Source organism: Ochotona curzoniae, unplaced genomic scaffold, assembly GCF_017591425.1.
Source record: "Ochotona curzoniae isolate NIBS_2020 unplaced genomic scaffold, NIBS_Ocur_1.0 contig_43, whole genome shotgun sequence".
NCBI classification, from domain to species: Eukaryota; Metazoa; Chordata; class Mammalia; order Lagomorpha; family Ochotonidae; genus Ochotona; species Ochotona curzoniae.
Genome location: NW_024466218.1, coordinates 19959398 through 19984320, shown reverse-complemented (window position 1 = coordinate 19984320; position 24923 = coordinate 19959398). Strand labels below are relative to the sequence as shown.

Sequence of the window (24923 nt, the reverse complement as noted above, 5' to 3'; positions counted from 1 at the left end):
GCGCGCGCCGCCGGTCTGGCCGGGAAGGCGGGGCGGGCCGAAGGCGAGGGGAGGTGGGAGGCGGCGGCCGGAGCGACTCCCCGAGTCCCGCGCGCGCCCCCCGGCCCTTCCCGCGGGGCGCTCGGCCTCCTTCCTTCCCTCCTCCGCTCCCTCCGTCTTCCGTGCGCGCCCTGCGCGGCGCTCGGCCGGCGTGCCTCGCGCCCTAACGAGCGGCTGGGGGCGCCAATCAGCGGGAGGCAGGGTGCCAGCCCCGGCGAATCGGCGGGGCTCGCGGCCCGGGGTAGGAGGCGGGTCTACCCGCGCGGCCGCGGCGGCGGCGGAGGAGCAGCTCGCCAGCCTGCAGCCCGCGAGCGCCGAGCGAGCCGCCCGGAGGTGGGTGCGCGGCGGCCGAGGGCGGAAGCGGAGGTGGGCCGGTGGCGGCGGGCACGGCCGTGCGGGCGCCGGAGGAGGGGAGGAGGGGCAGCGGCGGGGCGCGCGCGTCCCCACCCCCTCCTGCCCGCGGGCGGCGGTGGCGGCGGCGGTGGCGGCGGCCGGGCCCCCACCCTGCACGGGAGCCGGAGCGGCCGGCCGGGCACGGGCCTGGGGGCGGGGCGCGGGGACGGCGTCCGGAGTGTTTTCAGTTCCGCCTCCCTCGTCCCGTTTCCCCCTTCCAGCCCCCCTCCATCCCTTCGGGAAGAGGAAGGGAACAAAAGGTCCCGGGCCCCCTGGCTCGGACGGGGCGGGACCTGGTGCTTCGGCGCAGGTGAAGCCCGGGCGCCGCGGGCCTCGGGCGAGGGGTGTGCTTGTGTATGGCGGCGGCTGGCGGGGGGTCACATGGTCCCCGAGGCCGGGTGGGGGGCTGGGGTGGGGCGAGGTCGGGGTCGTGGGCGCGCCTGCCGCGGGTGGGCCGCGAGGGAAGGGGCTGCGTGTGGCGAGCCGCCCGGAGGGTGGGCAGGCGGCGGTGCTCTGCGCCCGGAGGCAGCCGCGCTGGGTAGTTTGTAGCTCTGATTGCCACAGCCCGCGGCCGGAGCTCTAGTTGCAGGAGTTGGGAGCGTGCGGGCAGCGGGTGGTACTTGGCTTCCACTTTTTGTTTTCTGGTGCTGCAACCTTTGTTAAACGTCGTAGTTCTGGGCTGTGGAGGGGGCGGTGAGTGTGAGTGTGCTCTCGTCCCGCTCGCCTGGCAGAGTTGCTCTCGGAGCTAGCCCGCTCGTCTCGGTCGCCACGCTAATCGAATCTGTGGATCGCAAACTTGGTGTTCGTAATCGTAGCGAGAATCCTTGTCTTCAGTGGAACCGTCTACTCGTGGGTTGGCACTTTTTGTCTTTTTCATAAACTTTCGTTCGCTGCAGAGGAAGAGCAAAACATTATTTAGGTTTTTTGTTTTATTTTGTTTTCTGCTGCTTTTGGACCTTACCAGTTTGTCGTTTACAAACCGCCCCCTCCCCTTTTTGTTTTGTTTTAACCTCTAGATGGAATGAATTGGGAAGCAGCATTTCCAAGTCACTTCTTGTTCGTTACTGTTGGGATACCTAAACTTGATATTTTGAAATGTCATATGTAAAGTATTAACCGAACCGGTAAACTTCCTGGGAGTAATTCTTTTTCAAGAACGGTTCCTGATACGTGAATGAATCTCCAAATGAAGTTTTCTTTGGTCATGTTCTTTTGTCTAATTCCATGTGAATTGTACCTGTACTGCTACTAAGGATGCTTTTCTTGAGCATGGTGGAATAAATATGCTGTTACCTGTGCAGGAAATACACTGGTTGTTTTACTTTCAGCCTCAGTTTTGAAAGTTTCCCTGTGAGGGAGAAGTGTAAGAAAGTTAATGAGCGGTGAACTGCTTCCTACATGAGGTAGGCAAATGTAACACAGATGGAAGGAATCATGTGAAATGTGCTTTATCAGAGTATGGTAGTGGAGGGTTTCTTCATTTGCCTTAAAACCCCTACAGGATGTTTAGAGAATTTCCTTCACTAGAAGGTCATTTGGCAAACGTTTATATTAAATTCTGAAAAGGAACAGAAGGTTTTGTTTTCCAGGTTTCTCAGTTTTTGACATAAACTTAGCTGTAGTGGTAAATACAAATAGTCAATGGCCTTGAACATTGCTCAACAGAGTGTCCACTTGCCCTGTTACTATTGAAATCTGTTGTGTTTAACCAAGTGTGTTGGTTGCGTTTAGTTAATGTAATGAGGATGGGGCATCCATTCCTAGGAGTGCTTTAGTAAGAAATCATTGTTAGTGTGGTAGGTTGATTCTTATACATTAACCTTGCAGTGTGATTTTGAATTTTAGGTGTCCAAAATTTTGGGTTTTTTTTAAGGTTGTACTGGCCAGTATTTAGCCGTAAAAGGTTAATTCTGTACACTATCTGTAATTAAATAATGGTGATACAAGAAATTGAGCAGGGTGATTTCCTGTTTGTGGTTGGTCAGGCCTAGTATGCATCTGTTTTAACTCCAAAGTGGGAATATTGGGAAAGGCAGATGGGGATTTTGTGTTTAAGCAGAAATTCTGTTTAGTAGAAAGAGATCCATTTCTACTTCAGCAGGGCAAGAGGCCCCCTTTGCGTGGTTTGCATTTTCATGTTTTAAGTACTAGAAGCATGTTAGAATCTCACTGGTTCACATTGGGGGAAATGCGGGAAAGACAATTTGAAACACTGTTTGGCTTCAGATACTGCGGGTCAGAGACCTGTTGAATTTCTGTTTTGCACGTATTGTCAGTTTTTACTTTTAGGTTTCTAAAAAATTTTTCCTGTGTTTGTTTATACTTGATTGTGTTCAGGATGCCCAAAACTTCATTTTGTGGTATTTTTTTTTTTAAAGATTTATTTTTATTATTTTTTCATTGGAAAGGCGGATATACAGAGAGGAGAGACAGAGAGGAAGATCTTCCGTCCGATGATTCACTCCCCAAGTGAGCGCCTCGGGCCGATACTATGCCGATCCGAAGCCAGGAGCCTCTTCCGGGTCTTCAGCGCGGGTGCAGGTTCCCAAAGCTTTGGGCCGTCCTCGACTGCTTTCCCAGGCCACAGGCAGGGAGCTGGAAGGGAAGCGGGGCTGCCGGGATTAGAACCGGCGCCCATATGGGATCCCAGGCGTGCAAGGTGAGGACCTTTAACCACTTGCGCCACCGCGCCGGGCCCAGGTATTTTTTTTTTTAAATAGGGCTTTCTTGTGGTGTAAATAAAAGTTGCGTTTAGTGCATTCTGGCAGATGGAGAGGCTCATTCATATTTTGGAGAGGAGGTGTTTTTAGAGCCTGAGAGGGACATGACTTTTAGATTCTTTGTCTTGTGGGAGTAGAGGAGCCAGTTTTAGACCCTCAATTTCTGTAAGAGTAAGCTTGTTTACACATTACAAGGGTTGTCAGAAAATGCAAAATATAGTGGCCATCCTATATTAAAGTGCCAGTTCGAGTCCTAGCTGCTTTGCTTCCAACCCAACTCCTTGGTCTTGCTCATGGGAAGGCAGCAGATGATGGTGGAAGTGCTCCGGTCCCTGCTGCCCTCGTGGGAGACTCAGGTGGAGGTCCAAGCTCCTGGCTTTGGCCTGGCTCAGCCATGGCCAGTTGGGGAATGAACTCTACGTGTGTGTGTGTGTGTGTGTGTGTGTGTGTGTCTTTCTGCCTTTCAAATTGATATTTTAAAATGTAAATTGTAAGGAGCTCAAAACTGGATCAGAAGAGGTTATACATTACTTAGACAATTCACATTTATCGGACAAATAGTGTGTATTAACTAGTTTTGTTGTTTTTCAGTGTCTCAGGCCCTGGTCTAGGCAGTAAAGTGTCTTGACAGCCAGTAAGCCTACTCCTGCTCCTTAGTGAAGTTAGGGAAGTGGAAACCTTTCATATCGCCTGCTCCATTTCCCGTCTTTAGAGTAAGGTATCGTTAGTTAGCATACTAAGTGTGGGAACACTTGCAGTACGTAGGTTAGTGAGCTGGCTTCTAAAGTATGCTCACCACGCTTGCTGTTTGGACAGGATGTAAAGTGTCACTGGAACAATCACTGTGTGTGCGCCGTGCGCGCGAGTGCAGGGAGGGATCCAGTTAATGTTTTTGCAGTCTGAAAAGTGAAGGATGGCTGATTTTTGACAATTAGGTTTCTTGTTGAATGGAGATAGCCATGTAGAGCAGTTTGATTGACCTTTTGTCTTATAGTTGCAGAAACTTAATCAGGGGGAAAAAAAAAGACCTGAGTCAGGGTTTGTTGAAAGAATTAGGGCTGAAGTGTAAAACTGAGAATCAAGGTTGGGTAGCAGTCTTGTAAAGGAAAGGCCTTGGGTTTTGGACTCAGAGCTCCAGGTTGACGCTTGGTTTTTCAGTTACATTATTAGGTAAATTGCTTCACTCTGGAGCCTTATTTTTTGATTGAAAATGGGTGCAGTAAGTTCTGCCTGTTAGAATTCTTGTAGGAATTAAATGATTTCCACTGGCGAGACGTGAAGGTACTTTTCTCTCTCCTGGTTGTGAGTTTAACTCTTCTGGGCTCTTTCTAATCCACAAGATTTGCCTATACTGTTATCCTGAAGAAACAGCCATTAAAGAACAAAGACCTGGGGTAGCCACATTGTTCAAGTCCCTATCTCAGAGCAAAGGAAAGCTTTTGAGAACCTTAATCAGAACCTGTTGGCATGTATTTAAAATGTTTCTAACAAGCCAAGTTATCAGGCTTCTAAACCCGTAGGAGATTAGAAACAAGCAGATTATGGGTAGTGGAGGGGGGCAGAGGAAGGTGGGAAGGAGTACCGGGACTGTTAGCCAACTGTCTGTTGTAAGGAGAAACAGATCCCAGCCTTGTGAGGATAAGAGAGGTGATCTGCAGAGCCTGACCGGAATGTCCGGGGCCCTGAGTGCAGGATCAGACTTGAAAACCTAGTCATGAATATTAATCAGTTAGCAAATTCTTAGATCCTCCCAAACATGACTTAAGCTATTCTATGTAATATACTTTAGATTGCCTTTCAAGATGATTGACAGATGTTCCTAAAGGGACTTGGTGAAAGACCCACATACCTGTCTTGACCTAGATAACTTTGATTTGTTTGCCATTTAGAGAGCCACAATTCCTGGTTGAACAGCCTTTGCATTAGCCAGAAGTGATGAAGGGCTGGGGTCTTAGTGGTATAGCGCCTTATGTTACACCTTCTCTGTAGTGTCAGTTTTTTTGCTGTTGTGCAGGAATGTCATGTAAAACTTCACTTAGGCCTTTGAGATAAGAATATGTTAGATTTTTAGGATTGAGCAAGTATAGACAGTTAGCCAATTTCATTTTTGAAGGCAGCTTGCTTTTTGCATATGATATCTATCTATTATTAGCTTTGATAATTTGTTAAGATCCTCCTTCCTAGGGACCTACACAGTGACTCAGCGGGCTGATTCTCTGCCTTCCAGTGCCAGTGTTCACTGTGGGTGCCAGTTCATGTCTTAATTAATTGCTTCACTTCCGATCCATCTCCCTGCTTGTGGCCTGGGAAAGCAGTCAAGGATGGCCCAAAGCCTTGGGACCCTTCACTGGCGTGCGAGACCCGGAAGTCTTATCTGCCTTTCCAATAAAAATGAATCTTTTTAAAAATGCAGAGGGTTACTTTTTATTAATTCACTTGGATCATTTTTCAGATTGGTGTAATTGTTTTCAGTACTGATTTTGAATTTACATCTCTAAGATAGCTCCCAGCTTTGATTCAGCAGTTTTAATTATGGAGAATATAATTTTGGTGCAGCAGGTGGATTTAGACACCGGCTCTGACTTAAACAGGTAGCTGGAACCATTTAGGTGATTCTGTGATGTGACTTCATAGAGCATGAGTGACTCGTCTTTCCTTACCTGCATTTTTAACCGCCAGACCACTTTGGTAGGATAGATGGTTGGTAATCAGGTGGCCTAAAGTGATTCATTCTCATTAACATTTGAATTTGCTTTGAAATTGTCATTAATTCTCCAGATAGTGCTGGGATTTTTTACAATCTGGGATTACCTTGACCTTAGAACTGGAGAACTGAGGGTGGAAATTGAGTGTGGACTGTGGTTTTGGTCTGTTAAGTTTACATGTGAAAACCTGCAGTTCCCTGCGTATTCCACAGTATCCTGCCTCCCTCCCTCTTGTGGGGAAATAGGGTCATTTTGGATTTAATATTTGATTAGTAGGGAAGAGTACAGCCTATCTATTCCTGACCTTATGTCTTTTGTAAGACTGAATCTGAGGAAGTATCCCAGGAAGTGTATGATCTCCTGTGTTGTGTTAAAAAGTAAACTGCATTTCCTATGTTGTCTCAGCCAGTCTGTGAAAAGATAATGTCAAAGGTCTTTTAAGTACTCACATTGTTGTTCTTAATCACATCTTTCATTTCAAAATGGTGGGCAGTGGATCCAGAGGACGCAGCATAAACTCGTTAGAAATGGTCTGGTGAAGGTGGACCAGAGCCTTCTGCCTTGATTTGAAGGAGCTATTGAAACTTTGTTGACTAGAGGTGGTTTATTTGCGTCAATGAATGCAAATTTTCTATGTTTACATCAACTTTTTAGATATAGTCAGCTGGTTAGGTTGTAGTTAATATTAGCTGGTTAATGAAGCTTTGCTTTAAAAGTGTTTGAAGTACTGGGAGGGCTGAGCACTGGCTGAGGTCTTTGTGTGGCCATTTCTGTTCTAAACTAGGAATTTTCATGCTTCAAGCATGCACACCTGTGTTCTCAGCAGCAGCCAGAGAAAAGCCTAAAGAACATTAAGCAGAATCTCAAATGTAGAGCAGATGAAAGAAGAGCCTCCTTTGTGGGAGCATTGCTGAAGCCTCTGCTGCAGTGTTCTTCTCACTGTCCCCCTGGGAACAATGGGATCTTAAAGAAATCATGTTCCTGGAGGTAGCTGCAGCCACGCCCAGCTATTTGACTCTGGAAATGTGGCCACTGTGATTGATTTTAGTCTAACTTTGGGCAGACGTGTGTAGCTGGTGGCAGTGTGGGCAGCAGAGACCGAGGGCCTTTTACTGTCGTTGGAAGTTCTCCTGGGCAGTGCTGCCCCAGAGTTTGCTGTGATGAAACTGCTCCCGCCTGAGGCCCTACCCATGTGAGTAGATGTGGGTAGTAGGTGCCGCTCTCTGGCGCTCTGAAGGAAAAGGGAGTACTTGGTATTGCTCCTGCCTTGAGTCCGGGCTGTGCAGTCCCCTGATGGGTACTTTCTTGCAATCTGAGAATAATAGATTGGTGTGTAAGCAGCACGCTTACAAGCTGTTTATGGAGCTGTGGGTTCCAGCCCTACTCATTCAGAGGGAGAGGAGTATGTGCAGCAGACCCTAGGTGATGGAACTTTCACTGACCTAATGATTGCCTTTAGGGTTAAAATCAAACTCTCACATCAGGTTTTGACAGCTCATACAATGGAACTCATGAATGTTTTCTATTTGCCTTTGTTTAAAAGGCATAGCACACTCCACGGGGCCAACTTAACGTTTCCACTTGGCAGGGTCCCTCCTTTTTAGCTTACTACTTTGGATAGAATATGGCTCAGAGAGGATTGAGAAATCTGTTTTTGAAAAATTGATTTTTATGTATTTTAATGCTTTCTATTGTCTTGGCTAAGATTTCTTTGACCCAGACAGTTGTGAAATTCCAAGATATTAGCGATGCTGCCTTTTTTCTCTTGATGTGATATTTGTATGTAGATTGTCAAAAATCTTTTCAATTTTAGTGTATGTGCTGCCGAAGTTAGAGTGCCAAAAATCTAACAAAATGATTTTATATTGTTGCAGTAGAATTTGAGGTATCCTAGATGAGATAGCATTATTGTTTTCATGTATTTTTCATTTAAATATTAATTTTTTATTAACATTTATATAGGTATATTGGAAAAATTTTGCATTTTTCTGTACTTTTAAGATACTTGAAATTTCTATAACCTCCATATATATTTATTGGGAAGTCGAATAGAGAGGTGGAAAGAGAGCAAGATCTTCTATTAATGATTCACTCCTCAAGTGGCCCCAGCAGCTGGAGCTGAGCTGATCTGACGCCAGGAGCCTGTTCCAGGTCTCCCACATGGGAGCAGGGTCCCAAGGCATTGGGCTGTACTCAGCTGCTTTCCCAGGCCACAAGCAGGGAGCTGGATGGGAAGCAGGGCTGCTGGGATTAGAATTGGCACCCATATGGGATTCCCTGTGTGTGCGAGGCAAGGACTTCAGCCACTAGGCTACTGTGCTGGACCCTATTACCTCCATACTTTTAAAAAAGAAGAGTCTGCATTTGTTTTTTAGTTTCCATTTCTCTGTCTTTGGCTTCAGCTTTCTGTTTTTTGCCTTTTCTCCTATTTTTCTTCCCACTGCCTTCCTAAACAACTGCCAGATTTAGCAGTCTTTTCTTAATATACTACCTTCTTCAGTGTTTGTCATTATTGACTACATAAAGTTTCTTAAATTGATAAAAACAGATCTATTCTTCCTATTGCAAACACAAGGAAATGTTACATGAAATGAAGGCTGAGTTTTCTTTTGTGTGTACACTTGATTTTAAGAGAAAGTTCCCAGATACTGGAAGAAAATCACCCAGTACTAAGAAAAGTTTGGTTGTGGGGGGTTTGCTAGAATCGGATCTAAAAGCTAAGGATGAAGTTGTATTGTCATTTGAGGGTTGGGGAAAGAACCTTGGAAAATGTAGGCTTAAAAATAGCCAAACTTTTCAAGCGTGAAAAGTTTGAGGAAAAGAAGTTTCCTAACTACGGGGGAACTGGGAAAACCCTGTGTAGTAGATGGACTTAAATATTGATGGGGTTAAAACATGTGCAGCACAAGGTGGAGGAATCCACCATGGGGGGAGGGTGTGGGGAGGGGTTGGGGGAATTCCAGAGCCTATGAGACAGTGTCACATAATGCAATGTAATCGATTAAAAAAAAATCTGCAGCAAGGTCTGGGAAGGTGAATTTTAAGAGACAATACATTTTTGTAATTAGAAATTAAGGAATACACAGTGAAAAATCTCTACCAGAGTGTTTCCTGCTTCCCAGTGGCCTTTCCAAAGACCTGTACTATTAAGGTTTTTGTGTATTGTTCCAAAATTTTATGTTTATGTGAACGTTTTTTGTATAAATTACCCTTTAACACAGTGGTTCTTCTATTTCACTTAATAGCATGTTTTGTAAATTATGTGAGTACATAGTGAGTGCCCCTTTTCTTTGGCTGCATAATACTTTTCTGTATGAATAACTCATTCCTTATTGAACATTAAAGTTGTTTCCAGTTTTGTGATGTTATGAGCAATATTTTAACAAATACTTCCTTTATATGTCATTTTGCACTCTGGAAAATAGATGTATAGTAGTAAGCTTGAGCTTACTTTTATAATCTGTTTTGGGGAATATATCTTTTTGAATATGTGATACTTGCACGTGGTGCAGAATTTGAAAGGAACAAAATATAGTAAGTGATGAGAAGTTTGCCGTACATCTTCTTCCTGCTGCTAGGGTCCACTTTCCAGGAGTGCAGCTGCTCTTACTAGCTTTTTGTGGAGCCTTCTTAGAACTGGTTCTGTCTAGCAGCATAGCCATTAACCACATGTACCTGTGAACTCTTGATATCCCTCAATTCAGATGGGCTGCAAGTGTAAAATACACACTAGACATCATTTAGAAAAATATTTACTACTTTATTGAAAGGCAGAGCAATGAAGAGTGAGAATAGGCTTATCTTTTATTCACTGGTTGACTCTCCCAGATGACTGCATCATCCTGGTTTAGACCATGCCTAAACCAGGAGCCAGAAATCCTATACTGGTTTCCCAAATGGGGGAAAGTACTTGGACCATCATCTGCTGTCTTCCCAGATGCATCAGTAACAAACTGAATTGGAGTTGGAGTAGTTGGAATTCAAACCTGCATTTCAGTGTGGGATGCAAGCAGCTTAATCCACTGTGCCAAAATGCCAGCCCCCACACTAGGCTTCTAATTGTAAAAAAATAGAATATGAGCTATCTCAGTTTTTAATATTGTTTGAAAAATAAAAGAATACTTTGTTTATTGGAACAGATGAATAAATTATTAAAATTATTAATTTCATCTTATGGGCTGAATTTGTTTTCCCAGAATTTATGTTGTAATTGTAACTTTATATGTTGTATTTGGGACTTTGGGGGAAGAATTAGGTCGTGAGGCTGGCACCCTCCTGAATGGGATTTTTACACTTGTGTAAGTGACTTCAGGAGGCTTTCTCAGTCTCCACCCCCAACCTGAGGATGCATCAGAAATGCCACCTGGGGGAGGACCTTCGTAAATCCTGTCTGTGCCAGCACCTGATCTTGGGCTTCCAACCTTCAGAACTATGAGAACGTTCTTATGAGTCAGCCAGTCTGTGGTACTTTGCTATAGCATTCTGAGCCAAGGTATACTTATTTTTTTTACCTTTTTAATATGGTTAATAGAAAATTTGGATTTTCATATGTGATTTGTATAACATGTCTGATAGCACTGTTCAGAAGAAATTCCATGTGTCAACAAACATGTATATATAAATACATTCCACTAATTTTTTTCCTTTGGCATTATAATCTGTGCTATTAGAAATTGCTGGCTAAGTTAGTGATAACCCTCTTAGCAGTCAGCTCTTTATGACTTTAAAATACCAGGTGGAAACTTCTGGAGGAAAGAAGTTATGTTTCAGCTTGGCGGTTTAGGGGTTCACTGTCCATCAAGTGGCCCTATTGGGTCAGGCATGTGATAAGGCTGGAGGATGGCAGAGGGTCAATTATAATGTGAACAGTAAAGCAGACACACACAAGAATCATGCTTGGCTTATATATGCTCAACTCTTATGGCTGCTACCTTCCAGGGCAAGCCCCCATTGACTTACAGATTTCCCGTAAGGCCTACTTTCCAGACACCACTATTAGATCAAGTTTCCACCTTTAATGCAGTAACTGTTTATATAAGATTTTAAGACCTTGGGGATTAGGTGTCTGTGTGTTCTGTTCCAGCCATAACAGCCTGCATCCCCTTACCATTTCCCTTCCATTTCCCATGATTATCAGGGGACTCATCAGTGAAGATGGTGTTTCGTTGACTTCATGGCTCACCTTGGAGGAAGGCTTGGCTGCACATTTTTCAGGCTGTTCTACTTTGTGCTGGTTGTCTCTGCCTGCCACACAGCAGTCATTTTGGGATTCCCTTTCACTGTCATATTATGAATTTCTTTTTTTCTCTTGCTTTACTCTTGATGAAATCAGTCTTATGGAACCTTTTATGAGAGTGTTGGTTAGGTAAATATTGGGAGATGTTAATGTGTCTGCAAATGCCTTTATTTCAACCTGGCTATATAATGGGTATCTAGGTTGGAAGCGATGCTTTAAGGCCTATGAAGATATAATGCTCTGTTCATTCTAACACTTAAGAGTAGTTGAGAAAACCAAAACCGTTAAGTTTTTCTGTATGGCCTCCCTTTTTTCCCTGGAGACTTCAGGCTCTTGCCTTGTCTGCAGTGAGGTGATGTTTCACTGTTGTGGGCCTGGACAGAAGTGCTTTTTCATGCCTTCTGCTGGGCTTGTGAGGGTCTCTTGCCATCTGAAAATTCTCCATCTTTCAGTTAAGGGGGTTTTATTTATTAATTTGGCTCCCTGTTCTCCATTACCTCTGAGGTCTTTCTAGTATTTTTTGTTTATTGATTTTTCTGTTTAGGAAATTACTTTGGCTTTGCTTTTGACCCTACTCCCGTACTGCTGCTGTCATGAGCTACCAGCCTACCTGATAGTTTCTGTATTTTTTGAATGCTCCATTTCAGAGCATGTGGCTCTTGTATCTGGTTTGCGCAATCTTATTTTTTTTGGTTGATTTTTGAAATGTTTCTTTTTCTTGGTATAGTCTCAGTATTGTTGGAACTGCCTTTTACTGTTTGTCATTTTTTCTACAGAGAAATGGTAATTTTTGGTAAGTAGAGGTCTCAAAAATGAATCAAACTGCAGGCTGAGGAGGCTTGTCTTTTTCCAGTTTCACCGTGGAGGGAGTTCAGTGGGCTGCTGAACTCTCAGTGTGTCTGCATGCTTTTTGTCCTGGGTTGGCCAGGTACCTTAGGAAAGAATTTCTTGATCTCACTTTAGGGTAGGGGTGTCTTGCTGCTAGTATTTGGGAACTAACACCTGTGGAGGAATTGACTTGGGAATCTGCATTCAGCATTTACTTTCAGTAAAGTCAGCTGTGTTCTCATTCAGGAAGACTGCCCCACTGTAGGGGACAAACATTGTGGCAGAGGGGCCGTTCCCAGTGACATGGAGTCTTTCCCAAGGAATTCTCACCTAGTCCCAACCATTTCCTTTCTTTCCCCTCCTGATTGCTCTGTTGCTGTCAGTTGCTTAGCTGTTAGGGTTCTCTGTAGCTAGCCTAGAGTTAACAGTCTTGATCTGTTCACAGCTTCTATCAGAATTTTGCTTGTTTTCTTCTTATCTCTTATTCTTGTGTTCATGAGTTCTGTTCTTGTTTTTAAGACTTATTGACTTTTTATTAGAAAGGTAGATCAAATTTACAGAGAAAGACCTTCCATCTGCTTGTTAACTCCTCAAATGACTGCAGTGGCTGGAGCTGAGCTGATCTGAAACCAGGAGCTTCCTCCGGGTCTCCAATGCAGGTGCAGGGTCCCAGTGCTTTGGGCCATCCTTGACTGCTTTCCCTAACCACAAGCAGGGAGCTGAATGGGAAGTGGAGCTGCCGGGATTAGAACCAGCATTCATATGGGATCCTGGTGCATTCAAGGCGAGGACTTTAGCTGCTAGGCCACCTTGCCGGGCAAAGAAGTGGAAAAAATTTTACTTAACCTATAAGATAAAATTGGAATTGTGTTACACATATATGTAAACATGAAATATTAATACACCTGTCAGTAATTTAAGAAAACTAAAAAGTTAACAAGGTTATAAAGGATCAAAAGACTATGGTTAGTGAACATCCGGTGGTCACACATATTTCAAGTATCTATGGGCTTAAAAAAAAATTGGTTATGTGCTGGACTTCAAAGCAAGTGTTGAATTTCAAAGAATTTATAGTTTTCAAATAAGATCCTTGGTCCCCAGTGCAATTAAATTAATAATGTAGCAGGAAAATAGCACCATAAGTTCCTAACTCCATGATAATATGGTAAAAAGCATGTTTATAAATAAAAACCTCCATGAAAATTAAAAAATAGAATGAAAGTTCCTGTCAGCTATAGCCTACAATAAAAGTACATTTACTTAAATGGGAAATGAACCATCACTGTTCATTAGTAAATAAAAGTTAATGAGCTAACTGTATAATGTAATGAGAAAAACAGTTTGGAATGTACTGAGTTTAAGAAAGGAAATAGTCAAGAGTAGAAATTAATAAAAATAGAGCAGTTACAGCTAGATAAACTAAGCCAAAGATGCTAGATTGAATAGACTTAAGTTGCCATGATTGATAGAGGAGAAAAAGATACTGCTGTATTAGACATGAAAGGTAGTAGCTGTAGACAGATTGAGATTTTAAGCTACAAATGTGCTGTCACTAGCTTTGTTATATTATTATTATTTTTTTTAAGATTTATTTATTTATTGGAAAGTCAGATATGCAGAGAGGAGAGACAGAGAGGAAGATCTTCCGTCTGATGATTCACTCCCTAAGTGAGCGCAATGGCCAATGCTATGCCAATCCGAAGCCAGGAGCCAGGAACTTCTTTCGGTATCCCACACCGGTGCAGGGTCCCAGTGCTTTGGCCCGTCTTCAATTGCTTTCCCAGACCACAAGCAAGGAGCTGGGTGGGAAGTGGAGCTGCCGGGATTAGAACTGGCGCCCATATGGGATCCCGGGGCGTTCAAGGCGAGGACTTTAGCCACTAGGCCATGCTCCGGGCCCAGCTTTGTTATATTAAATTTGAAAATAGACTAAGTGGACAATTTCCAGCAAAGTATATTACCAAAATTGGCTTAATAATTAGAAACCTATGATTTAAAAGCTTTAGTTAGTAGTTAACAATCTAAAGAAATATAGTTTAAAATTCCTCAATAAATTTTTGAGTGTTAAATGGAAATCCTAGAAGGGCAGGTATTTTAAAACAGGTTAAGAATCCGCTGATACTCAGTTTGTACAAAATGTTATTTAAGAATTAAAAAGAAAAATCATTTTGTAAACATTATAATCTTGATACTCAAGCTAGGTGTTATGAAGAGGGGGGCCCTACAGGCAGTGTCTCCCTGATGAATACAACAAAAATCCTAGATAAAATACTAGTGTTTACACAAAACAAAACAGCCATGACTAATTGGGGATTATCTCAGCCATATAAGAATAATGAACCTTAGGAAACCTGGAAATGAAGTAAATCGTGTTAACACGTTAAAGGAGAAAAGCCATATGAAAATCTTGATGGATTAGGGAAGAGAGATAAGGGAAGGCATGAAAAAAGCTCAGTAGTTGCTTATGAGAAGAAAATCCGAGAAAACTAGCAGAATAGACAACTTAAGTTTGTTAAAAGCATACACAGAGTACATAAAGTATGATTCCATCTGTACACAGTTGTAGGATACATAAAGATAATATTTGGTAATAGAAATCAAATTGTGGGTGTTTGGTGCTGCAGTGGAGATGCTGCTTGGGATGGCCACATCCCAGGTCAGAGGGCCTGCTGAGTCCTAGTTTCTCTGATTCAGCTTCCTGTTATCAGTTCAGTGTTGTTTGAGTAAAACTTGCAGCATGTGAAAGAGAATTCACGATATCAGGCAACAGGATGTACATTATATAGTTCAATGATTAAGACATGATAGGGGCTGGCACCCTTGGGCAGCATCCCATATGGGCACCCTTGAGTCCTGGTTGCTTCACTTTGATCCATCTTCCTATTGATGTATTGAGAAAAGCAGCCAAAGATGGCCCAAGTGCTTGGCACCCTGTACTTATATAGAAGACCCTGAAGAAGCTCTTGATTCCTGTCTTATGGTGGTTGTGGCCCTATTTGCTTTGTGTGTGTGTGTTGTTTTAAAGCTTTATTTTATTTGAAAGGGAGGGTTAGAAGAGACATGGAGAGAGATACTTCTAATGTCCACAATAGCCACAGCTTAGCCCATCTGAAGCCAGGAATCTGGAGCATTGTGCTGCTTCTGGATTTGCTACCTAGATACAGGGGCCCAAGGACTTAGGGTATTTTTTTTGTTTGTTTTCTGCTTTCCCAAGCTGTTAGCAGGGAGCTGGATCGGAAGTAGAGCAGCCAGGATGTGAACCAGTGCCTGTGTGGGAATCTGACTCTGTACTGAGAGGCTTAACTTACTATCCTGTGGTACCAATCCCATGGTTGTGGCCATTTGAGGTGTAAGCTAGAGGGTGAAAGATTGATCTCTAACACTGCCTTTCAAGTAAGCTAAATTTTTTTAGCCTTAGATACAGGCTAAGAGGAGAAAAAAAATCTAGAAGCACAGTAGCATCATGAATGCACAGTATGGGCATATTTGCTTATGTGTGCTGAAGAGGGGAATGATATCTCCTCTTGCCCTACAAAAAAAAGTTCCAAGCAGACTGGATAACTAAAAATGAAGCAAAGCAGTATTAGAATTAACCGTTTTTGGAAAATCATAGTGCATGGAAAGATTTTTATTAAGAAAAAAATTTTTTTGAAAGGCAGAATGATGCAGAGACAGACTGATTTCCATGTATTGATTCACTCTGAAGCAGCTTTTACAAAACAGGTAGGACTGAGCCGGACTGAAACCAGTGGATTTCATCAGGGTCTCCTGTGGTATGGCATGGGCCCAAGCACCTGGGAATTCTGCTGTTCTGTTAGCTGGAGGCTGGATCCATTGGGACTTTATTATGCTGGTTTTGGTACACATGTAGTGGGATGTATATTTTTTTTAACGTGTGACATAAGGCCATTTTCAGGAAATGCCGATGCTTTTGAAAGATGATCTCTTTCAGTGTACTGCAGTGATTGCATGCTCACTAATGGTTCATGGCCCTCACTTTGTAGGAATAGAATACAGCCTATGGTGAACTGCCCTTAAATGTATGTGTATGTTAAGTTACAGTGTAGAGAGAGAGGGAAATTGGAAACCTAAGTAGTCAAGAGGAAAATGGGCTACAAACTGTACGTTGAATGGTAGCTAAGATAAACTAGGGTTTAGCATTATATACATACTGGCTTGGATGGTAATGGTGAAAATAAATGTGAATGATATTGAACTTGCATATACATTTATGCAAAATTATGGATATAATGTCAATCAGGAAAGTAATTTTCTATAATAAGGAAATGGGATCAGATAGATATACACAGCTGTATCTAACATGTCTATGTCTAATGAAATATGGCAAAATTGAGTCAGGTGTTTAACTTAGTCAGGCCACCAGTTAGGATGCCCGAGTTTGAGTTCCTGCTTGGCTTGTGATTCTGCTTCATGCCTGATCCAGCCCTGGGAGGTTGTGCTGATGGCTCTAGTAGTGGGATCCCTGCCACTCGTGTGGAAGAGAGACCTGGATTGAGTTCTGTGTAGGCATTAGGGAGCAAACCAGCAGGTGGTAGCTGTCCTATTCTTTCTCAGTTTTTTAAAAAATCCTAAGATTTGACAGCTGGAAGGAAGGTACTGGAATTTACTATATTGTTTTTTTTGACAGTTCATTGTTCTGTTGAAGTCCTTAGGGATTTTGTGGATCTTAACATTCTAAACTTGAAATAACCAACAATAACTTAACATAAGTTTGAAAAATGAAGGGAGGTTCATCCTGGCAAGTTTCAGGACTACAGTAGAAAGCAGTGGTACTTAAAATCCTGCCATGGTGTTGTTAAGTGAATAAGTATATCAATGAACAAAATACCCCCATCAAATTTTTACTGCATAGGGATTTAATATTTACAGGAATGGCATTATTAAAACATAGTTTATTATAGAAGGCTGATTAAGGAGGCCATTCTGGAGGAAGATGATTTCAGATTTCTGACATTAGAAACCTAAATATGAAAAGTAAAGCTAAAATGCTTGTGTGACTATCTAATGGGTATTATCTCTGTAACTTCAGGAACTTGTGCCCTAGACTTCTCATTTGCGCTCACAGTATCTGCCCACTTCACAAGGGGTCTTGCTAGGTTAGTTCATGCTTGCTGATGTGGACTTAAATACTCAACAAATACCTCCTCTATGGGGGGCGGGCAGAATTAGATTTCTGTTGTAAAGAAGCAAAGTTATCATAAAAGATTTTAGACTAAGATATGAATTTGTATATTCCGTAAGATGAAATCATTCTAAGAATTTTGGAGGCTTTTTCCTAGTGCAAAATCAGTGAAATCAATGATAAGACTTACATTAGAATAAGAACTTTAATAATAGTAGAACAACTGAAGGTCTGCAGAGAATGTGGTCTGTAGTTGAATAAACATGCAGATAGTGTTAATTACAAAGCTGTTGCAGAGTTGTAAGTAACTTTAAAGCTTTACTTAGTAGATCTTCAGGATAATCAGATCTTTTACTTACTTGAAACTTTCCAATGAGTAAGCTTAGAGTCCTAATTTTACTAAGCTATCATTTTATAAGCTTTCTTATTTAGCTGTAAAATCATCAGTTCTCTTAAACCATACATGATGTAAATATCATTTACAATGGGAATTACAAAGTTATCATCTGAAGTTTTCAGTTCTTACAGAGGCTGAAAAGTTTTGAGCAGAGAGCTTGGTGACATGGAAGAAAATCTGATTATAGTCTGCAAATTATTTGCATTTTGATATTTTTCATTGGCCTGGTTTTCTTTTTTATTTCAGCTGTTCAACTTGGAGGTCATTATTTCTTGTTAGCCTGAGTTCAGTTTTTAGATTTCAGAAATACTGACTAAATACATACTTTAGTTATTTGAAATAAGAAACTCAACTAGTTAAAATATGTTAATGATATTCCTAACAAACAGTATTTTGTTAACAATTTTCCAGAGTAATGGCCGTATTAGCCTCTAGGGTTACTGAGACATGGAAAGTTAAAACTGGCAACTGTAAGTGTTTGCTTAGTTCCAGGGTGTTTTTAACTGCTTGATCTGGGGGACTGAAATCAGGAGGGTAGTCTCAAATCATGTTCATTTGGATGACCCCAGAGTAGACTTAAATACAAGATATTTTGATTGCCGTGAAGAACAGAAATTTAAAAGATTTCATAGGAAACTTTGAAGAATACATCTCACCTAATAAACATTCCTATGGCAGGCATTTGGCTGAGCAGTTAGGTTGCTGCTTGGGATGTGTATGTCATGTATTGGAAATCCCAGCTCCACTTCCAATCCAGTTTCTTGCCGATGCACATTTTGAGAGGCAGCAGGTTCCATGCAACCACATGGGAGATCTGCATTGAATTCTGGGCCTCTGATTTCAGCCAGGTCCAGCCCTTTAAAAAAAAAAAAAAAGAGCAATCTTCCATCTACTGATTCGTTTCATGATGACTGACAGCCAAGACTGGCTCTCCAACATGGGAACCCAAGTACTTGGGCTATCTTCTGTCACCTTCCCAGGCACATTAGCAGATCAGAAATGGGACAAAAAGAACTTGAACCAGAGGGCAGCTTAAACCATTGCTGCTGGTGATATTTGAGCCAAAAGTATGGGCACTTTTACTAAGATTCTGTGTTTTGCTTTTCTAGCAGTGTTTCATAAGGAGCACACTTAAGCTCTGAGACTAATTTTAAGAATATGGTTGGTGTGGAGCTGCAGCAAGTGTGGACTTGTCCTCAGGAACCAAGCCTTCTTGAAGTTTTTGAAAGATAGGCTCCTCTCTGTCTAGCGGGGCATACTGATTATTGTACTAACTTGCCTCTGTCCTGAGTCTAGTGGTTCCTGACTTAACTATAGGCCTAGATGAAACTGACCATGTAACGTTAGCCATCAGATTTGTTCCTCTCTCCAAACTTCCAGTAGTGATGAATATACCATGGCTTGGTGCTCAGTTACAGTTGAGTTTATACTCTTGACATTAGCACCGAGTTCTGTTTTAGTTCTTAAATCTGGGCTGGCCTTGTTTTCCCTTCATCTCCTACCACAGCGCTTCCTGTACTCACATTCTAGTGATAACCTAATTTTTTTTTGTAGCTCCTAAAGTATTTCCTGTCTTCAGAAAACATGCTGAGCGCTTTCTGCCTGGTGTCCTTTCCAGATTTCTGCTCTAGTGTCACTCTGTGATAGCCTGTCAGAGACTGAATTAATGGTGTTCTCTGTGTTAAGCTGACTATTGTATAAGATTAAGGTTTATATAGTTGGTTCCCCTACAATGCACTCTGAGGCATAGTGTAGGAATTCAGCAGGGGCCACAGTTAGCCAGGTGCAGCTTTTGCTGCATTGTGGTCCCAGGCTTATCCCATGTGTTAGATGGAACTTTGCTTTATTTTGGTGAGTTGTAATTTTATATCCTGTATCCTTCAGTGCATTATTGATGTGTATTATTGTAGAATCCACTCCTGTAGACTCCTGTGTTTAATGCGGTGCTTGTCAAGTTTTTGTTGATGATCTTTTACTTATAATTTCCTCACTCTGAGCAAACCTCATATCCACCATTTCTATTGTATTGTGAAGGAAAAACATACAATTACTGGCAGGCATGTGATACAGCAGGTTAAGTTGCTGCATGAAACCCTGGCATCCCTCACCAGCACAAACTGAGTCCTGGCTACTCCGCTTCTAATCCAACTATCCCCTCATACACCCACAAAGTGTTAGAAGATGTTCTGAGTACTTTGTCCTGCCACGCATATGGGGACAGATGGAATTCTTGGATCCTGGTTTTGCTCAGCCCAGCCCTACTGTTATGACCACTAGGGAAGATCTCTTAATCTGTTTCTCTCCCTCCCTCCCTCTGCCTTTCAAATAAATTAATTAATAATGACAATAAAGACAGACAAAATCATACTATTGACTGCCTCCAGGTTTTTAACGTCTAATCCACAGCTCATTTCAGTATTGCTAGTGTAGCAATGTGTCAAGTCTCTGTGTCCCTACCATAGGATGCTTGGCTAAATTGATGAGACTGGATGTACCATGTTGCCTCTCTTGGGAGGCCTACGAGGATAGTCTCCTGATTTGAGCTTGAGGACCCGTTAATTATTTTTCCCTTTTGAGGTGAGTGAATCTGGTTACTAATTAGGTTGTGACCATTATTTGCTAATGAACTATGTCAAGGTCTGAGTATCTTAAGCTAGAAGAATGTATTTTAGAATCATGTTAAGTTTCAGCTCTTTTTTTGAGATTGTATATAACTTTTTTTTTAAGTTAATATATATCTTATAGCAATCTTACTGTCAGTGCTTAAGCATTGTGATTTGATGGGGTCTCTCAGGTTTTTGTCCCCCCCTGAAAAACTTAACAACCAGTTTCCCATCCTCCCAGACCAGTCCCATTTCCCAGCATGTCCTAGATGTAGTCCCAGGGCTATGTTCAAGTTACTGGCTGAAGCCTTTGGGCTCACATATTCTGATCAGTTGCAGCCTTCTTCCTTCTGAAGTTTGCAGTTTATCCTGGCATTTTGAAGTTTTTGAGAAGTTTTGTTAAAGTGAAAATATTTAGGAGCTTTTTTTTCTTTGAGAATTATTTTTAATTCAAAGGTAGATTTTTTACATAGAGGGGAAAGCAGAGATTTTCCACCCAATTATTTACTACCCAAATGGTTGCAGTGTCTGGAGCTGAGCTGATCTGAAGCCGGAAACCAGGAACTAGGAGCTTCCTCTAGGGTTCCCACTTGGCTGCAGGGAACCAAGGACTTGAGCCATCCTGTTTCTTTCCTAGAGCCTAAACGGAGTTGGATTGGAAGTGAAGCAGCTAGGACATGAACTGGTGCTGATATGGATGTTGGTGCAGCAGGAGAATTCATGTGTTGTGCTGCGGCACCGTCCCCTAGCAGCTTCTTAATATATTTTTTCAGACATATTTAAAAAACATTTTTTTAAAAAACTGAGCTCCTCTATGTGGGCTCAGCAGGCTAATCCTCTATGTGCAAGTGCATAGGGGATCTATAGGGTTTCCATGTGTCCCAGCTGCTCTACTTCCCATCCAGCTCCCTGCTTGTGGCCTAGGAAAGCAGTAGAGGATGGCCCAAAGCCTTGGGACCTTGCACCTGTGTGGGAGACCTGGAAGAAGCTCCTGGCTCTTGGCTTTGGATGGCTCAGCTCTGGCCATTGCAGCCATCAAGTGAAAATAGTTTTAAAATGTTTTTTTAAAGATTTATTTACATCCTTAAACTGATGGGATGGAATGTGTGAAGAATTTATTGTAGGTTCATAGAAAGCAAATGAATTTTAAAATTCTGGAAAAGCAAAAATATGTAAGAAACATGTTTATATAGTTTACCGAATCTTATTAACAGTGTTACGCATAGTTACAGTTGGGAGATAGGGGATATAAGGAAGTCAGTCTTAATTTTTACATATGAAATCGAAGATAATACAAGAGGTTGATTGTTGCAGGAGTTATTATATGCCTGTAACTTTGGTATAAATATAAAAAAAAAACTAGTGTGTAAGTTCTGCTTTGGTGTTGGAAGAAAGACTGTAATTGACTTGTGTTGTTAGATAAAAATTAATGTTGGGGAGAAAGGAGTAAATTAAAGGTCCTCTCTAAGGGCGGGTGACAGTGAACCTGACTTTTTCCTCTATTGGCTTTCCTTGCCTTGGAATATGGCTTTGGACAACCCTGGACCCTGTCAAGGCCTGGATGTAGCTCCTGGCTTTGGCCTGGCCAACCTGTTGCCATTATGGCCATTTAGGGAGTAAACCATTGAATGGGAAGATGGATGATCTCTGCCTCCTTCTTTCTCTCCCCTCACCATGACTCTGCCCTTGAAATAAACAAAATCATTATAAAAATGAAGAGATTTTACTTGCATAATTACCATGTATTTGTAAGACTTTGGTACTTATAGTAACTTTTTTTTTTAGATGAGTTTGTTTCTGCAATCCATTTAAATTGGTAACGATAACATATTCAGTTTTAGGATGTAACTTCAGAAAGTTGTGGAATTAATACTTTGAGATATTTATCCTATATTTTAGTTTTCATTTGATAGTCTGTTGATATTATTTGAATTTAAAATTAGTCTTGTGTCCTTTTCATGTCTTTCTTAGGATAGCTACAACCATCTCTTCTCGCAGTGTGGACTGTGGCCTTTGGTAAGAGCATGTCGTCCATCTTGCCATTCACTCCACCAGTGGTGAAGAGACTGCTTGGATGGAAGAAGTCTGCTGGTGGCTCTGGAGGAGCTGGAGGAGGAGAGCAGAACGGACAGGAAGAGAAGTGGTGCGAGAAGGCCGTGAAAAGTCTGGTGAAGAAGCTGAAGAAAACAGGACGATTAGATGAGCTTGAGAAAGCCATCACCACTCAGAATTGTAATACTAAATGTGTTACCATACCAAGGTGAGTGTTGTTAGAGCTGGAGGTGGGATGACCTTACAGGAATTGAAGGGAAGTTACTGAATATGACTTTTAACCTGTCTTTAGTTTTGTTTTACCAGTTAAGATTTGTGCCTTTTTCAAATGATTTTCTTGAACCGTGAGGAGATATAATCAAACAAAGTAAGGAGGTTAGACCTATGGAGTTGCAGCATCACTTCCGACAAAGCACAATGGTGGGACAGCTGCTTAGACGTTGCAGGCCATAGTCAGAACCTAGTCCTGAGGAGGCTCTTGGTCTGTGTTGATGAACCATGTATACATAAGTACCACTCTTAGAAGTGTTGCTGTTGAAACAGTGGTGGGTGGTTTTTAAATATGCTTCATTACTTCTTGTATATGTCATGGGTCTTTTTGAAAGTGTCAGAAATACGAAATTCTCTACAGTGTTTGAAATATACATTTGGGCTAGTGTCTTTATAGTGCATGAAGCTGTTCTGCTTGATATGGTTGTAGTGAACTTTGAGAAACACACTGCTGATGGTTGTGGACTGAAGATCCTGGTGGCATGAGCCTCTGGGAATAGCAACAGTGTGGGGTATTTCCTGTCTCAGTATGTAGGCTGTAAGCTATTTCTCACCATGGGTTCATATGTCTTGTCACTTTAATCTTGTGTTGTCCAAATGCTTAAGTGCTGCCTGTATGTAAGACGCTGTTTTTAGACACAGGAAGAAAACACCAAGTGGCTGCCCTCCTAATGGGGTTGATGCACAATCAACAAGGAAACCATCTGATTGGCCATGGTGTGAGTGCAGAGGAGACAGGTGTGGTGATGCGCTGGGGAATGACTGCAGCCTAAGAAACAGCTTTGCTTGGGATGTGATGCTTGAGCTGGGCTGCGTAGGAGCAGCGAGTGAGCTGAGGATAGAGGCCACCAGGCAGGAAGAGAGCAGGTGGGAGAAGGAGCCCATTGGTGGTAGCATCTCACATGTGGAAAAAACTTGGTGTATGAATGTTGTAGAGCACCATGTGTGTTTGGATACTGTGCCTGAATGTAATGGGAAACAAAAAGCAGACTTTTTTGAAAATTCATTTTTTAAAGGATTTAAAAATTTTACAAGCTGTGCTGATTGCTGAGAGAAAAGCTGGGGGAATAGAGAGAGAGTGAGTGTGTGTGTGTGTGTGTGAGAGAGAGAGAGAGAGAGAGATATGGGGGAGCAGAGTTAAGTAGGCAAAAGCAGGGTAGTTAGGAGACTGTAAGAGTAGTCTTAATTTTGAGATAATGAAAGCTGGGTGGGTGTGGCTGTGGACTGGTCTGGGAAGCAAATGGATTGGACATATGTTGTGGAAGCTCCTAGCTGACAGGGCTTGCTTGCTAGGAGCAGATCACATATATTTGTTAATTTTTCCTAAGGTAGTGGGTGACATTTTAATTCAGGAAATATTAAATGTACCTGGCATACTCAATAAGCTCTTTCTCACTCATATTCAGATAGTCTTTGCTTTTGAGTTATTTCTGGTGAAGGAAATCAAGTGAGAAGATAATTTCCTACGGTGTGGTATGTGTTAGGGAAGAGGTATGCTAAGGGGGTTGTGTCCACAAGACTTCTTCTAGAGGAATAGTAGTGAAGGTAGTCTTGACATTGCAAGACACGGAGATAGCGGTGATGCGAAGCTTGGTGAAGGGTCCTAAACAGGCTGATGTCCTTCCAGGGTATAGTGAGTCGTGGCAGTTGGTGGGAGTGAATCTATATAGGCAACATAGAGGCAGAGGTGTGTGCTACTGGGTTCACAGCCTAAGGGAGATCCCTGAGGGTACAATCTTGAAGGCAGTGTATCGCACCTGGCAGTAGTGAGGAAACTGGTTGTGAGGCTGTCAGGCATAGAGGCTGGGAGACTAGACAGTAGGTTTTCACCTCATCACAGCTGCTCTGTGCTGCAGAGATGGAGGGAGTTGTGTTTTTGCAGAGCTGCATTGAGGGCATGGCTTGCGACTGCAGGGTGATTTTCCAGAGCAGAATCTGGGGGTAGTCTTTGAAAAGTCAGCCTTTACAGGCATTCAAATCACAGAACTCACCATTGCCTTTCTTCTTTTCCTCATTTTCCATTAATTTGGCAATCTCAGGTAGAGCTTCTCTTCATATTCTAAAGCTCCTTCAATTGGAGGATTTTTTTTTTTTAAATTTTACAAACTTAGGTAATTTATTTGAACTTTTTCTGTTGTAAAATGTACATTTCTGGGGCTGGCTTTAGATTGAGGCTGGTTAAGCTGTTACTTTGTAATACTAGCATCCCATTTTGGAGTGCTGATTGGAGTATGGCTGTTCAGCTTTGGCCCCAGTTCCCAGCCAATGTACCTGAGCAATTAACAGGTGATGGCCAAGCCAGTTGGGCCCTTGTCAACCCTGTGGAAGACCTAGAAGGAATTCCTGGTCTCTAGACTTAGGCCTGGCCAAGTCCTGACTGTTGGAACCATTTGAAGAGTAAACAAGTGGATCTCTTTGTCACTGCCATTCAGTGAATTAAGTAAGCCGGTCTTTATAAATGTGAATGCATAAACTGTAGATCTTAGTAAGTATTGATTATCAGAACATTTAATTCCTTATATTTTAGTTTGGTGCCA

At 42.3% G+C, this 24923-nt stretch overlaps 1 protein-coding gene across 2 annotated transcripts in view; it reads left to right on the top strand.

Annotated features, from left to right (window-relative positions):
- Nucleotides 1-271: 271 nt before the first annotated feature.
- Nucleotides 272-24923, top strand: part of SMAD2 (SMAD family member 2) — a 78480-nt gene continuing 53828 nt past the window's right edge. The window contains exons 1-2 of one of the 2 annotated variants that reach the window (XM_040984980.1): nucleotides 272-372; nucleotides 22036-22324. In XM_040984980.1, coding sequence (XP_040840914.1) covers nucleotides 22089-22324 — 236 coding nt within the window. In that variant the 5' untranslated portion in view covers nucleotides 272-372; nucleotides 22036-22088. Of the gene's footprint in view, nucleotides 373-21732; nucleotides 22325-24923 lie in introns of those variants that run through there. The other variant, XM_040984981.1, reaches the window with a different exon arrangement.